This window comes from Falco punctatus (assembly GCF_963210335.1).
Source record: "Falco punctatus genome assembly, chromosome: 4".
Lineage (NCBI taxonomy): Eukaryota > Metazoa > Chordata > Aves > Falconiformes > Falconidae > Falco > Falco punctatus.
In genome coordinates this window covers 98,139,121-98,155,897 of record NC_137583.1, presented here as the reverse complement: position 1 = coordinate 98,155,897, position 16,777 = coordinate 98,139,121, and the positions used below count along the sequence as shown (strand labels likewise).

Genomic DNA, 16,777 nt, shown 5'->3' with positions numbered 1-16,777 from the left:
AAAGAACTACCAACACAAAGGAGACATGCCAAACACTTTGGGCCACAGTAGGAGATCTCATGGACAGCGAGGTCTCTGTGTTACTGGCACTGCAGTGCCACCCTTAAAAAACTTGTTTCTAATAGATCGGGCTAGCCACTGTATGTTTACCTATGGATAATCCCCACTCAAAATTTATGGCAGTCCAAGGTACACCATTCATCAAGTAAGGCATGGTGTACTCAGTTATTCCAGAAACAAGGCAGTGGGACATCCATGACATTACATTCCAAATTTGCGTCTATTTGGGAGAATCCCAAGGGTTCCACACACTTTTAAAAAAAACAGCTTTCCAACTTTTTCTAACCATGCTCAAATGATGGTTTTTGCCACGTGTACACACACACACACAAAACTGAATCCCATGGTAGTATTTCCTAGGCATGGATTCATCCCCTCTAATGGCATTTAAAGGGTCTTGAACAACGCAACACTTGATGCTAACAGAATTCACTGACCTGAGAGCTCACCACAGTTCAAAGGCGGCAATCTTCCCCTTCATCTTGCCAGGTTAGCAAGCAGAAGACACTCAGCCAAGAGGCAGATAAAAACCAACGCCAGTGCAAAAGAGTGGGAAAACCAAGCAGCTAGGAGGGGAAGGAACAGGAAAGAGCAGGATCTTCCCTTTTCAGCAGAGCCATGCTGTTGGATTGGCTCAGTTATAACACACAGCTTTAGGTAGGGTTCTTTGTACCAAGAAATGCATCAGACAGCCACATTAAGACAGTCTGGTTCGATTTCCAGGCGCAGAGAAGACTCAGGCCAATGAATGAGTTGCATTATTTTTGTCCATAGGGACAAAGAGGCCTAGATATTATCTTAACTGGAATTTGAGGTCTCATTTCACCTTACATTAATGAACTCTGTGCACCCAATGCTACTGTGCATGTCAGGTTAGACACCCTGGAATGTTTTGCTTTAAGCCACAGTTTCTGATGAGCTTAGAACATCTAATGTTATACAGTGACCAGGTGACACAAGTTAACATAGCAGTACAAACTCTAGTCCAGTGATCTTCTAAAAATCAGCAGTACTTTAGTATCTTTAAGGCACTCTTTAATTAAGGAAATATTAGCCTGATGCTGTGAAGTCTCAAGTCATGTCTTCTTTCCATGGCTAAATAGGATGTGACCAACATCATCTCCACAGTGACTTGCAACTGTACCAGCTTCTACGGTAAGCAAGTGAAACTGCCGAAGGATTTTTATCCTGCAGTTGCGATTCAACAAGAGGAATCCCCTATCCTCCTCCCTGTAAACTGTGAAACATGTTTGAGAAAACTAGTATGAAGAGCAGTGTAATTTGAAAAGCAGCCTTGCTGAGTGGCTCCAAAATTGGTCTTCTTGCAAAGGCAAGCTCTCCTTGTGTCCCCTTTGTCCTGCCTGGATGGAACCAGCGGCAGGGGAGGACCACCCCTGGCAACACAGCTAGGGAGCACACCCGCGCTGTGGGCAAGGCTGAGGGGAAAGGAGAAGGCAGTTCACAGGTCTCTTTAAGCACTGATCGAAGCTGGACCTTCATAGCTCTGATTCCAGTTCATGGCAGAACTACAGAGCAGTGACAGCCACCGTAGTGCATCTCCCACACTGGCTGAACACAGAAGGACGCAAGTCTTGAACAGTGTGAGGGAAGGAAAAGAAAGAGAAAGCGAGCTTAACTGCATGAACTGACTTTCTGCAGGGTAGGACCAAGTACCTTCTGGAAACCCAGACATAAGCAGTGTTAATTATCAGGCCTCCAAGATGTCCCAGTCAGCAAATGAAAACTACAGCACTCCAGCGAGTTAACAAGTCCAACAGCTTCATTCCCTCCAGCTCCAGATTTGAGCTGCACAGATATTTACATTAGTATTTCTACTAATTTGTCAGCACAGGACACACTACAGTGCAACAAAAAAACCCAAGACATCCCTGAAAGAAAGTGGTTGTTACGTTGTGTTGCTTTTTTTGTTTGCTCATTTTGGTATTGCTTTAACAAGGAAATATTTTCCCCATCAAACTGACCAACACTGCAGAGCAACCTGGACGCAACCACAGAGACTCAAACTGGCCTCAGCAAGTCAGACCAGGGACAGTTTCAGAGTTAGACTGAGAAAAGAAACAAATAAATAAGCACCTCATTCAGCTAGATGACATTTAGTCAGGTTAGAGTGTCACCTGGGTTAGAGGCTAGGTTAAAGTGCAACCAGGTAGGTAAATATCCAAACTCTTTGGGTTAGCTGGTGCCACACACACTAGCATTCCTTGTACGTGACCCTGCCAACACAGACACTGCTGGCAGTGTTGCTCACCCCCTGCCACGCTGAGTCACAGTCTCTGCCCTATACCTCCTCCCAGCATAACGAGACATAATGCAGTTTCCTCGTCCTCCTCACATGACCTGCGAAGAATCGTTTATAGTTGGTAAGGACCAGCTCCTTAGACATGTCTGCTGAAAACATCACGTTGTGCTCTTCTTCCTCCTGAATGAATGATGAACTTTGGCTTAACTAAGGCAGCTGAAAACGTACCGAATGTAGCTGTCAGTTATGGCTGATTTGTTAGATTTAGTAACCAACATAATCAAGGAGGTTACTACGACCACAATTAATAGCAATTCGACAATGACAAGAAAATCAAAATAGAACTGCAGCCATATAAAAGGATCTCTTCAGTAACGGCGTTGAGGGGAGAGGAAGACAGAAGAGCGTAAAGAAAAACCAGCCAGGCCACAATTAACTAACTTATTGCCAAAAAGGAAGCAGAAAAGTTAAATTTAATCATCACCCATTTCCTTTCCACCTTGCAGGCGTTTGTATTTAATACCCTTACTTTTCAGGTGTCCACCTTATTTTTAGGCAGTTGCCACCAACCTCACATCTCAACAAGTCTGGACACATCATCTCTGAAAGGGGACCTACACAATGGCACACTCCTGCACAGGAGCTGGAAGGGGCCAAGAAAGCAATGAGGCATTGTCCTTCTAAACAGAAAAAAACATTCTTTAAATACTGATTTGCTAAGAAAGGAAAGTTCCCTTTTAAGTACGAAATTTACTCACCCCAAACAGTTCTCAGATCTTCACTTCCATAAGGCTAAAGAATTCCCATCTATTGGCATGTACTGCCTATACATGGCAGTTACTATTATTAAGCCAATTCCATTAGTTTCAGTTTGGCAACTCTGAACTAATTTCCAACAATTACACCAACAAACAAAGTAGATGGCTCCTGGTTTTGATTAAGGCATGTTTCCTCCTCCACTCCTCATGTACTCCCTGGATTTCTTTACCTGCGCATGTTTTGTTCTTCTGGGCCAAACGTTTAGATTTTTCCTCCCTGGAAAAATCTCTAATTTTTTTTGTGAGAGACCACATTCTGCGTATTCACACATGAATACTACGACTGGTCTGGGATCAAGAATAGTCAGGTTTGGATACTGGAAGCCAATTTAGTTAGGTCTGATCCTGCAATATTTTAACTAGAGACAACAAAATTTAAGGTGTTTTGACTGGCCTTCTAAAACAATACACATGCCTCTCAAAGAAAATCAGGATGAGGTAGCTCAAATTGGGAGGAAAAATTTAGGGGTGTATTGTAATTCAGCAATGCAGCTAATGCTTTTGCTTCTGCCATTACTTTGCATTTGTTTAGAGGGAAAACTCTGACAGAGCTAAATGCTTTGCCACCACAGGAAACCCTTACCTTGGTGTGACTCGTGTGAGTTCATCGGAAGGGTGCAGAATGCGGCAGGTGGTGAAGGTGAAGGTGGAGTTGGTTTGTGACATGCACTTCCCAGGATGAGGTACTAAATTAAAAAAAAGCAAATTCTTTGCATTTTACACAGAAAAGGGGAAAACCAAACTTCTGTGTGCTGATAAGACAGATGCAAAAAGTGATGAGGTACCAGAGATGGGATCAATGCAAGGAAAGTGAAATACACAAGTGCTACAGTGTTCTAACAGACACTTGTTCGAAACGCATCTAGAACTCCAAGGCCAGTGCTGACTAAAAGTGTCTGCTAAAACTTGCCCATGATCACTAACACTGCAGGTAAGTCTTGCTCAAACCACATTTAGGCAAAGCAGTGCCTGAAATGCTAGTCCTCATCTAAACTAGCAACTTGCATCAGTGGGAAATCACAAGCAGCATTTTCTAGTATCAGCTCAAGAGGGCAAAGATACTCTGAATGCTTGTGCATTTCAGCTTTTAGATCGATCCACAACAAGGTATCCCCATCACTTCTCAGTAATGGATCCAGCTTGCTAATACTACAGGAATACAGATTGCTGGGGCGGGGAAAGGACTGACACATGTCATTGTTTCTCTGTCTCTGACTTTTGATATCCACAGTAAGGAAAGGGGCAGTTGTTTGGATCCACTACTGTACATCTGTGACACTTCTCTTGTGCATGTGTTCAGATTCTTTAAGAATGTATGTCCTCTACTGCACTATATAGCAGTTTTTGAATATTTGTAAACAGTGTAGTAAATAATTTTCCCCACTAATGCTGCTGTAAAAATGCCACTCCGTCAGTGTACCAGTAATTTGCGAAAGCAGCAATACAGCTCAATTTGAAAAAAATAAGGACTGAGGCCAATTTCCTCCTTCTTAGTAGAGATACTGCTGCGGACATATGAACCTGCTATATAATGCAGCTGTGGCCATTGCAAAATAGCTACAAAATTTAAAAGCCATGCATCTGAAAAGCTGGTTGAAAAACACCCCGTTAAGTATTACATCAAAGATATCATGATTGCATAGGTTGTCTTACTTAGTAACCAAACTTAGCAGTGGTCAAAAGACATGCACAATAAAAACCCGTGTGTAGCTCCCTCCCCGTCGTCCTACCCAACCCTCTGAGCCATTCCCTGATTAAGCCACATTTTAATACCACAGTACACAACTATTCAACACATTGCAAAGGACAGACGGAACAACCAGCTAGACCAGACACCATTCTGAACTTCCAGAGAAGCTTAGCAGAAGCAAGGCAAGTCTTAATTGTGGCTGTGTTCCCTTTTTCATATAGAAAGTATCACAGCTCCAAAATAGTGTGTGCAGTTAGGTAGTCCTTTAAGAACACATAAAAGCAGTGTGTGAAGGGCAGCGCATGGGGAGTGTGAACAGTGGAAGCAGAAGTGGCTAAGCATACAGTGTGAGGTAACTTCCAGTTAGCGCTGGAACATACTGCTGTATGTTAAAAAGGATCTTTCTAAAAACCCACTGGAGTGTCATGTTAGCACACTCAAATGTTAGCACAGCATAACAACAAGCTCTACTTCACCTCCAGAGATGGTAACTATGATGCTTCAGGAATCCAGTTGCTTTAGAGATTAGTGTGAGTACTATAAAAGCTATTACAAGGGAGCACAGCCTAGCAATCATGATTCTCTCCGTATTGTAGAGAGTTAAAAGAAAATCTGGAGAAAGAGCTCAAATAACTGGACATGAAAAAAATTGGTTATTTGGAGAAAAACAAAGGACTTCAACATAAATCAAGTAGAAACAAAGCCATTATCCCTGGATGATGAATAGAGAACAGAATAAAGCAACGCCTGTTCAAGTTTGCAAGCTCAACCCAAAGCATGTAGCCGTAATACATTAAGTGCATTTTCCCCATTTGTTATATCCATTGGGCATCCCCTCAGATTGGAAACAGGCACGCTGAAGATACATAGCTGCATTAGCAAAAGCAAGACTCATTGCTATTAATGAGTCAGAGATAGGAGAAGGCTGCTAAAAGTAGAGCAATCACTGAGTAACCAGAGGAAAAATTGAAATTATACAAAAAAAATTTTATCGATTTCCAAGGATGTATTCCACCCTCAAATACCACTAAGAAAGTCCTGTACCAGCTTCATCCTCCATGAGTCAACAATGGGGTGTATCACATTGCTGTAGTATTTTCCATCCTTTGGACACAATACAAAGATTGAGAACCTGTTGCTGTAAATGAACAAAGTTTATAAAATATAAACAAAATCATTCATTCCTAACCTAGCCATTTTACTTAAGAATGGCCATCTCCTGAGTTGGTATCAGTTTTTGAGGAAGTAATACAGAAGTTTACAGTAAGAGAGACTATCTTCACATGTACATACAGCAAAGTATTATTTTAAATATAAACATCTGCTCCATGTGACTGTCTGAAATCGAATGTTTTATTTATACCCTCTTTAAAGCACTAGTAGGTTAACAACGAGGCTTCATATCTGTACAAAAAAGAATCTGTACATAATTCAGTGTTTAACAGAATTTACAAAAACATCATGTAATTTCATCCTCCGGGAAACCATAAGCTAAACTGTCTGTGCATTTTCCCCCTAAATTAAAATTCAAGCTAAACCTCAGATTGCTGCTAGATCATGTTTTCTCTCTCAGTAATTAATGATTCTTACCTTATTAAGCTTTCTCAAACAATTCTTAGGCATTTTGGAAAAAATGCAAAACGTTACAGCTGAAAGACATTCTACCGTAAGCACAAACACTGCTGTAAAAACACCTTTTAAAATACTGCAAAAGAAGGCAGGTACTAGTCAAACTGACTGCAGAGAGCTCCATCCTCTGGTACAACAGAGCTTTCCCCACTCAGAACACAAAGCTGATCTTCTACAGCTCTGAGCTGTTTCAGATCCAGCCTCAGTACCCCAGATGATGGGCCATTCTGCTAGATGCAACCAACAAACAGATGAGTTTAGGATATGGTCTTCTGCTGAGGGAACTCTCAAAAGACCCGTTAATCTGATTTTCGACCAGCACGTGCAGAGAAAGGTACCAAGTTACAGCTGGTAAACCAGTAGCCTGCCCCAGCCACAAAGAGGTGTCAAGACAAATTAAGTTTGAGAAAGATTTCTAAAAGGTAGCTATACTGAACCACCATTAACTTTTGTGCCATTGGTTACAAACTCAAATTCACTGTTATGCTAGATGAATAGCAAGGAGGCAGCGAGCTCACAGTGGGCAGTAAATCTTTGCATTTTATATAAACAACTCTTCTGGCAAACACAGAGTGATTAAAAAATTAACTTTAAAAAAAATATCAGAAATCTTCAGAGTATGACCTGATCCAGACTGGCACAAAGGTAACGTTTTAGTCCAACTCTGAAGCAAAACACTCTGGGTTTTGGATTTTTCTTTCATGTTTTAACAAAAGGAGGAAACCTGGTTCCCTGCTCTTTCAGCAGGGCGCATAGTGGAATTTGGGCATCTCTTTACCACAGGCTGGTGAGACAGGGATGGAACGACAACCAGGTTGGGGAGTCCTTACAGCAGCAGATGGTATTTTAAAGCATTAGAAGTTTTATTTTTTATTGCTGAATCGGAAAAAACCAACCAACCACAAACAACTCTGCCTGCTTTGGAAGAGGATAATGAAGGACCATGAAGAGGCACTTTCTCCCTCATTCCCACTCAGAATACAAGCTACGGACTTCACTTCTGCCAGTCTATGCCACCAACTCCATTCTTGGGCGAGGTGAAATTCCTGAAAACTAGGTCACAAAACCTCATTAGGATCCACAGGACAAGATAACTGCTGCATGCACTTTCTAAATTTAGCAGCATTTGTTCCCTCCGGCTGACTAAAGGTGAGAATTCTGATACCCAGTGCTACCTGTACTGAAAACTCCTGGCTGACGACAGAACAGGGAGAATATAGGGAATACTGGAGCTGATGCCCAGGTTAACTGCTACAACAACACAGAGATGGGTGATAAACACACCAGCTGTAAAATGTGAGCATGGTGCTCCCCTAAAGGCATTTAAGTGCCTTCAGATGTCCTTCAGAAAACACTGCCTTCAGGGGTAACCATGAATGCTGAAAACCTCCAAGAATCCATACATCTATGCCAGAAGCATTACTCCTGTTACCTTTCTTAAACAATCAACACCAAAATTATTTTCTGAACATATGCATTTCCAAACTTTCCATTTCTTTTGCCTTTGGAAACAGCAAAAGATGAAAAGTTGAACAAAGGTGAGTATTCTTTGGACAGGATTTTCTTAGCTTTCTTCTGGCTGAGGTCTCCTTCTCATATGCATATAACCACAGAGCACAGATGTAAGAAGACTTTGAAGTATTTAATGTGGCTTCAACATGAGTTTATGCAGGCTAGGATCGACAAATTAAAATTCTAGCATTTTAACAGCACACATAGCAACTGCTGACAGACTTTTTTCAAAGAAATAATTACTGTGAAATATTCATGCCATTTGAAAATAAAATATACTTAAATATGCATCAATACCTTAGTTCTAAGAGTTAACAGATTTATTGCTTTTCTGTACAATGGTAACCTCTTAGAAATATGTATAGTAATCCTGCTAACACCAACTCAAACATAAGACATTAATGATATGTTTTTGTGATTTTAGGCATCTATTTAGAAAGGAGTCCATGTCATGGTTAAGGTCTACACATGAAGTACAAGAGGGCTGATCCTGTAAAGCAATCAGTTAGTGGAACTTACAAACACAAGTACTGGAAGACCAGCTTAGGTTCATGCACCCAATACTAGCATGCAGTTAAGCACACGCTGAATCAAGTGTAGCCCTTCCAACCTCAAAAAGAGAACATTCATGTCATTATTAAGTGCTTTGAATGGCTTGGGGTTTTTTGTTTAAGGGAAACCTGAAAGGCAATGAATTAACACCACCACACACACCACACAACCACCCCTTCCTCCGAAACAGACTCCACAGTTTTATAATATACAGTTTCTCTCAAAGAATAATAATAAAAAAAATATATATTGAGGTTATTCAAAATTTGTGCTGCAAAAATCACTTGTTCTAGATGGTTTTAACATTGCTGCATCCTGTAACTTCTATACCGTTCCAATTATGCTGAGAGTCTATACAAGTGACATAGAAATTTCAACCTATTCCTGGGTATTAGGCTAGAACTGTGATTCTAGAATTTACAATCTTCCATAAAGTTACTCTAGCCCACACGCCATTTGTAGCTTCATCAGACCAACTGCAGATCATAAATTACATGTGCGTTAATTTCTCCTGAAATGTTCAGTGCCACAGCTGGGATAAATTTGCATGTACGGTAAGGAAGTTATTTTATATATCAATGGATATTACAGGTTTCAGTAAAGGGACAGGAAAATTCAAAGACCATAACTTTTTCTTATTTAGTCAGAATGATTTCTGACTCTGTCCAGCACTCACCAAGAAACAACTGATACTCTGTTCCAAATACATTTATTCTGGCTACAAGACACCTTTGGCACTACTAGCAGCACTTGCTCTCCTGAGCCTGGATGTTAAAATGACCTCTCTCGGGGCTCATCTCAAGCAGTACTCTGCATGCCTGCAAAACGGCAGTAAAAATAAGACCTCATAGCACTCTGCTAGAGAAAATCTCCAGTGCAAAAATGGTAAGACACAAGCCGTAAAAGCATACATCATTTGATAATGAGAGACACCTACGCAAAAGACTAAAATGACTTACACCTGCTGGGAACAGTCCTTGTAGGCACTGTATTTCCACAGACACCTTGCTCTCAGGTTAGAAGACCTGTAGCTCTGGACTGGCACACCCTATGACCTGCTGATGGGAACTGTAGGGAAATACCCTCTGGCTTTTACAAACTTCTTGAACTCTGATTTTTTTCCACAATGGAGCTATCCTGGATTACAAGCAAAAGCACTACCACTAAAGAACGCATTGAAGATAATTTTCTCCTTTCTTTTTTACTTTACTTCCACATTCTCTAGCAAGTGCTTACTCCGTATGTTGCCAACTGGCATCTCCGCTGAAATCATGCAAGCAATGAGGTCATAACCTTGCACTTGTGACAGCACTGTAAGGAACCACACATCCGTACACACCCCTACCTGCACTGCATTTCTTACACAGAAATCTGGGAGAGGCAGAAAGAATGCTGAGGAGGTTTTTTCAAGAGAAGCAATGGCTGCACGCTATTTAAATACAAAATACATTCATAAGCTAAGCACACATCCCTACTCCCAAAAGGCATCCTTCAGCGGGCAGATTTGTGGATCCTAAGAAAGCCAGTGCCATGTTAGTAAGTGCCTACTCTGAAAACATCCACAGTTGTCTTCTCCCTGTACACCACCTGACAAATTGCTTCAACAAAAAGCAGATACAGCAACTATGCAACCAATAATGATGTGGTGGCTCATGGATACTCCTAAATCCTAAGCAGCTGGGCAATTTGAAGGAAGGATAAATACTAGGAAATTAAAGTTTTCAGTGCATTTGTTCATTCTATAGATCAAAGTTACTAATTTTGACAGATTTCTCTGTTCATGTAATGTATTAAAATTACCCAACAAACAATATAAGATGAAATGAGACTACTAGGACAATTTCACAGATTTTATCTGCTTTGCCAATTTATAAGGTAGGGAATATGCTTAAAAGCCTTGTCTGAGAGAGGGTTTTCCCAGGCAAAGTCAGCAGTAACAAGGGAATAACCTGTTAGTAACAGTGACCTGTATTTAAATTATCATGGAGAAAGAAAGTGGAGGGCAATACTAGTCTTTCTTGCCACTTTGTAATCACAGCGCTGGACTACATTTATTTTTCTACTCCAAAGAAAGAACTATTCCAAATCATTACCCACAGATCTTTCACTAATCCATTCTTAAAAACCCTAAAGAACTAAATGATACCTATATCATTTATGTATGGTCCATGACAATGTCTTCCAAATTTTTGACATGTTTCTGTGTTGAATAGTCTTACAATTAGAAAATTATTTGCCCGGCATAACCCAAACAGCTTTTTTGCACAATTATTGTATTCCGAGTACATGAAGAACTGCTTGTTGCATTCCTCTCTGCAGCAATGTATTTTAAAATTAATCATATCTTTTCTTAAATCTTTTATTCTGCAGACCCTAAAACATGTCAGTTATTTCAGTCTTTATTTCAGTTCATATTTCCTAGATCTCCAGCTTTTCTTGCTGCTGTTATTCATACTTTAAAATTATAAAAACCTGGACAATACCCAAAACTGTACAAGTCCTGCAGAAGCATCATTTCTTTCCATATTAATATTAAAAATTAATATAATCATTATTCCTGGGCAAAAGATCTCATTGAATAAGACACTTTTTGCCAATGGAAAGGGAAGTTGAAGGATTTGAATGTTCAAGCACTGGAACAGGCTGCCCAGGGAGGTGGTTGAGCCCTGGAGGTATTTAAAAGACGTATAGATGTTGTGCTCACGAACATGGTTTAGTGGTGGACTTGGTAGCGTTAGGTTAATTGTTGGACTTAAGGGTATTTTTCCAATCTAAATGACTCTAGGTTGAATCTTACTACAACTGACTGCAAAAAATAGCTTATATTCAATAGCTGAAAGCACTGAACTGCCATTTCAGTGAGAGCTGAGGATACTCTGGCACTTCATGAAAATAACAGAAATATTATTGTCTAGCCCTGAGACAATCTAGTCTTCCAAAGATTAGCCAAATAATAAATTATTACATATTGCAAAAAAAGAACAGGAAGGAAGTGTCTTCATTTAAAGCAGTTACGTAAAAACAAGAAGTCTGAAGAAAATGGAGTTCTGGTAGTTTTCTGATTCTGGACTAAACATAATTCTTTACCAGTAGCAAATCTTAATGAAGACTAAACTCCTATATAGCTTATTAAAACAAAACAAACACCCGTCCACCCAAAAAAAAAAAACCAACAGAAAAAGAAACCACACAAACTCAAAACACATCTATAGTCTGAGAACTGGTAACCTCGTGCAATAATAGATCACTAACATCAGTTATCTAATAACTCATGCAGTACTGCATCACTTAAAAATGTTTAAGTCTCAATACGGTATAAATAGGAATGACAGAATTTAATAGTGTGGTGGAGAGGGAATGAGGGAAATGTCATTATTCTCTGCATAAAAGCATCCTTTTAATTCTTTATCTCAAAGGAGTTTAAAACCAGTTAACTCTATCTGAGGTAACTTAATTAAGTCTGCAGAAGTTCTTAGCTTGATTTTCAAGGCACTTCCATTTGTTTCAGCGAAGGCAACTTAGATGCACCTTTTGTCATCATTTAGTCTTTGTTTTTTTCCCAAAATACAAAAATCTAAAACATGGCAGCACCTCTTACAAACAGTCAGAAGAATATCTGCACTATAGGCATACAAAATATATATCATCTATACATTATATACACCGCAGAGAGTGCACTAAATACACATACAAGTTGCATACGTGCCACACAAAGGTTTGTGAGCCAACCACTTCCTTTTAGCAGCCTTCTCTTATCAAAACAGAGTAAAATATTGACCACAGATGCTGTTACTGAAAAAAAAAGTCAAATTAAATGACTATTAAGGAAAGGATTTTTGAGCCAATGTTAGAATGGTTATGTTCTAACTACTGCACGCATTAACGCGCAGATGTTACACACAAAGCAACACTATGGATGCTGTTCTGGAGAGATGCGAGAATGGCCCAGTAATCAAAATCCTGTAAAGATGTCAGTTTTACTGGACTTAATGAGTTTCCCTCACCAGACCCCTCATCATCGTCAGTCGTGGACTCCTGCATCTCCTCTGTGAAAGCCTGAGATTGGCGGGGGTTATTCTTGTTGTCTGAAACAGTCACTTGTGCTTGTGACCTCTCACCTGAGGTCTCTGTGTGCTGAACTGGCGTCGAGGTAGTTAGGCCCTTGTAAGAAATGTCACCTGTCTCATCTTCCTCATAGTCATTAAGGCAGTACACTTCGTCCAGGTCCAGGTCCAGAGTCCTGAAGCCCTTAGTGACAACCCCGGGCCTCGGGTCCAGGATCCCACCCAGGTGAGGCTGAGCCAGCTGCTGCCAGTGGTGCAAAGTGGCAGAACCTTGAAAGGGAACAGAAGGACAACACACACACACACACAAAGAAAAAAAAAATAATCAGTAATTAGTCCAGGATCTAAAAGGCAGAAAATCCCACTTTGTTTATCCGGAAGACCAAAGGTCTGGGAGCCCCAACCCCTTAATGTGTTTCTGGGTTTAATGTTTCTAGGCTTTACTCTTTCTAGGAAGACATGCTATAAGGCAAAACTGCTTCATCCACTCTTCAGCATTTCCACATCAGCATGAAATAAACTGATCACATCAGCACGTAGCTAGGCAAAGTCTGGTGGTAAGATGTGGCATACTTGTGTGCATGCACATTCCCTCCCCATCAGTATTCGCACCCTCCTAAATTCACCGGTTTAAGCGGGAGTGGAAAGAAGTTGTATTTAACAGTTGGTCTGAGCACTATCACAGAAAGCTGTAAGAGGAACATATACCACATATTCCCACATTAAGCTCACACCAAGAAAGGTGCTGCAAACATCAGAATTTACTACTGGTGGCTAACAGGGTGGTAGTCACATGAACTGCACATTTCTACCATACGTTGGGAAAGCCACATCAACTTCAGGCATCTGTAAGCAGGTAACAACTCTGACCTATACATCAAGTCTAAACCTTTGTATGGCCCTTATCTGAGCCCCTATGGTATAGGAACTCAACTACTACAAAACTAAATGCTACTGTACCTGTAGCTTCTTCTTTGGCAGAAAAGCGTTTTGAGTGAGGGAAGAGGTGCATTTTACAGAGAAAAGCATTCAGTATTTAGCGTTCAAAAGGAGACGAGTCAGAAACAGCCATGTATCACATTAAATTGATATATCCACTGAGATGGGCCAAATAAAACCAGGGGAGGATTTACCCAACTCTTCAAGCAGTGACTAAACACTGCTCGCAAGGGCCTACGTTTTCCAATGTGCCCACCAATCACTGCTGTGTTGTAATGTGCAACTTAAAACTATACATTCCAGGTCCTATGGCATAATCAAACCATCTTTGTTTTCATCTCTGCTAGCTTGAATCAGAACAGTTTTTGCTGTCTTGCTCCTGTCCCCTCTCCCCAGAGCACAACACTGACTCACTCAACAAGCTGGCATACAAACATCTCACCAGTGTTCAAAGACCAAGAATGTTCAATTTGTTGTATGGTATATGTAAAAATCTAAACCCACTGTAACAACTAGAGAAGGGATGGCCAATATACATTATTTTGTATGAGAAAAAATCCCATCGGATGAGAAAAATTGCTGTTTCACATGAGGATATTGCATGAGAGGAAGCTTATTGTCAAGAAACAGGGAAAAGTCCTTCTTTAGAATGAGAAGCATTTTGATTAAGCCTACCTCACTCTTCAAAATCTGTAATTTTTACCTCAGTTTAAATGAATCTGCTAGATTACTTTGGATAATGACCCTATCTTTTCCTTTTCTCTTGTTCTTTTTGAATTTTGAGTAAGTTGTGAGGGACTAAAGAGGATTGGAACCCTTGAGGTTCAAGAAGTAGAAACCATTACAATCCCAAAGTAAGTAACTGTAGGGAAGAGACATCCCTACAAATTGTATTTATTTCTGAATTGCCACAAAGGTCCCGGTTTTTTTCCTTCTATATAAAAGAAATATTCCAGAATGTGGAGAAGTGCCAGATACTGTCAAGCTTTAAGCAAGGAGTACAGCTTTGCTGTATGACAACACGCTTAAAAATTTAAGAACTGAAATCAAAATTTCTTTCTGCACTGCGTGCAAGTATAAAATCCTGTTGCTAATTAATTTCTACATGCATTCTGAAGACGTAATCTTTTTCACCTTTAGGCTCACCAAAACTTATACTCAGAAAAACTCTGCAGGGAACAAACATTTAATTGATAATATATTGTATCTTTTCTATGGAAAGATACTCACCAGAATATCTGCATTTTGAGCTTTAACACTTCTATTGACACTACATGTTATTAGTTCATTTTGGAAACTGGAAATCAAAGTGGCCTACGCTTCATCACAAAAAGGAGGATATCAGAGTTTAATTTTCATCTCATTAAAATGTGTGTAAGGGAGCCTTAACTTTGCTGCACATAAAATTGATGCAAATGCAAAAGCTATTAACTCCCTTATGATTGTTAAAAAAAAATAATAAGTCAAATGAAGAGGGGAGTACAACACCTTCGCTTATATTCAGTCCCAGTCTCTGGCTAGATAATTTTGTAAGTTACGTTATCAGAAAAAGCTGGCATCAGGGAATTAGTGTGCAAGAGTGGGAACTGCCAAACCGAAGCAAAGACAACATAAGCACAAAAATATGAACACAGTAAATTAAATCTGTTTTTCTGTTGTTGGTATCTGCATGATTGCATGCATGCTACCGGGGTCAGAGAAAGCTTTGAAATTCACGATGTGTTGTTGCCACAATTGCAGTAAAGTGGGTGAAGATACAATGAGTCCAAGGCTCCAGCTTTCCTACAGCACACAGGGAGTGCTATTTTGTGCTTATGGCACAACAAGCTGTAGATGCAGAGTTTAAAAACAAACCAAAACAAAAGACCCACTAAAGCAAGTCACATCAAGCGATCATTCTATTTGACTAAAAGTGTAGGTTTGTTGTTGTTTTGGGTTTTTTCTAAAGGTGCAGAATAAGATTCATTTCTTAGTGCTTCTGTCACCCTATTTGTTTTACTGTGGGATTTAAGATTGCTGTAAAGGAGTAGAAACCATTAACTTACATTTATTACAGAACTAACTTTTTATTTCTTCCATTTTACAGCATAAGCACCCCTAGGAAAACAGTAATAAAACCCAAAGGCACAACAGGCAACAATCTGCAGGAACAGCAGACTATTGTGCCCCAGTAGTCTGGAAGTATCCGTGAAGTTGAGGGTGCGGGGGAAATCACAGGGAAAATTCTCAGGAAAGAAACTAAGTTGAAGCAAGGAACAGCATCCTAAACATGTATTTAATAAAAGATAAACATTAAACTTATGAAACAGGCAGACACAAACATACTACAAATGAGATCTAAAACCAAACACGAGAAGTACTTTAAAAGGTGCAATAATTTTAAGGAAAAAAATGACCCAGGAGAACAATGAACAAAACCAGGAAAAAAAACCCAGACAGATAGAAAGATGATAAAGACTTTGAGAGTTTATTGAAAGAAAAAAGCAGATATAATGGGATGGTGACAGAAACCTATTACAGTGGTAGCAACCAGTAACTGAAACAGAGCTGGATCATCCCTTCCTTCAAGTGGTACAAAAATTTGTTATGACCATTTAAAAGCAGTCATGAAAACAAACTACTAAAAGCTGCTGAATCGTATGGACTCGTGTGCTATGGCTATAGTTTCATTTGAACAGGTAGATACAGCACATCACTTTCTTCAGGACATAGGAAGGATTATTTTTGCTTCTGAATTTATGTCATGCTAAATGTTCCTTATAGATGAAATAAACCTGCTCTAAAAAGATGAAAAAAATGAACTTTTGCAATTAAAACACACACAGACAATGTAATGTAACACAAGTTCTGTTAAAGGAGAAGAGCGAGAAAGACAGAAACCAAAGCTAAATTACATGGCTAGTGTATCTGTGAAGTACTAAGGAAAACAGCTTCATTTTGTTTAAAACCTGAAGAAATTTACTGAACTAACTTCCAGCAACAACCCGAAAGGACTGAAGAAAGCCAGGTAGACGGTACTGTATGAGCTGTCAGCTTTGTTAGACAGACTACAGCAATGTACTTTGCAATGAAGCTCTAGCCCTGACTACCATCTACCTATATCTTGCCTTTTTCTGCGACAATATATGGAGGAAATTTGACTTAAAAAAACAATCCCAAACCAACAAACTATTTCACACATGAAACCCAAAGCCACAGAAGCTCATGTATGGCCACTCACAACAGCCAAATAAAGTCCAGAGGTAATTTTTAA

General features: G+C 39.8%; 1 protein-coding gene across 13 annotated transcripts in view; it reads right to left on the bottom strand.

Annotated features, from left to right (window-relative positions):
• TRAK1 (trafficking kinesin protein 1) overlaps positions 1–16,777 on the bottom strand; it is a 141,052-nt gene that overhangs the window by 4,089 nt on the left and 120,186 nt on the right. For 8 of the 13 annotated variants that reach the window (XM_080382622.1, XM_080382631.1, XM_080382623.1 and 5 more), the window contains 2 exons: positions 12,526–12,855; positions 3,722–3,824 (listed from right to left, as the gene is read on the bottom strand). In XM_080382622.1, the coding sequence (XP_080238748.1) occupies positions 3,722–3,824; positions 12,526–12,855 (433 nt within the window). Of the gene's footprint in view, positions 1–2,329; positions 2,419–3,721; positions 3,825–12,525; positions 12,856–16,777 lie in introns of all 13 variants that reach the window. The other 5 variants (XM_080382627.1, XM_080382625.1, XM_080382626.1 and 2 more) reach the window with 3 other exon arrangements.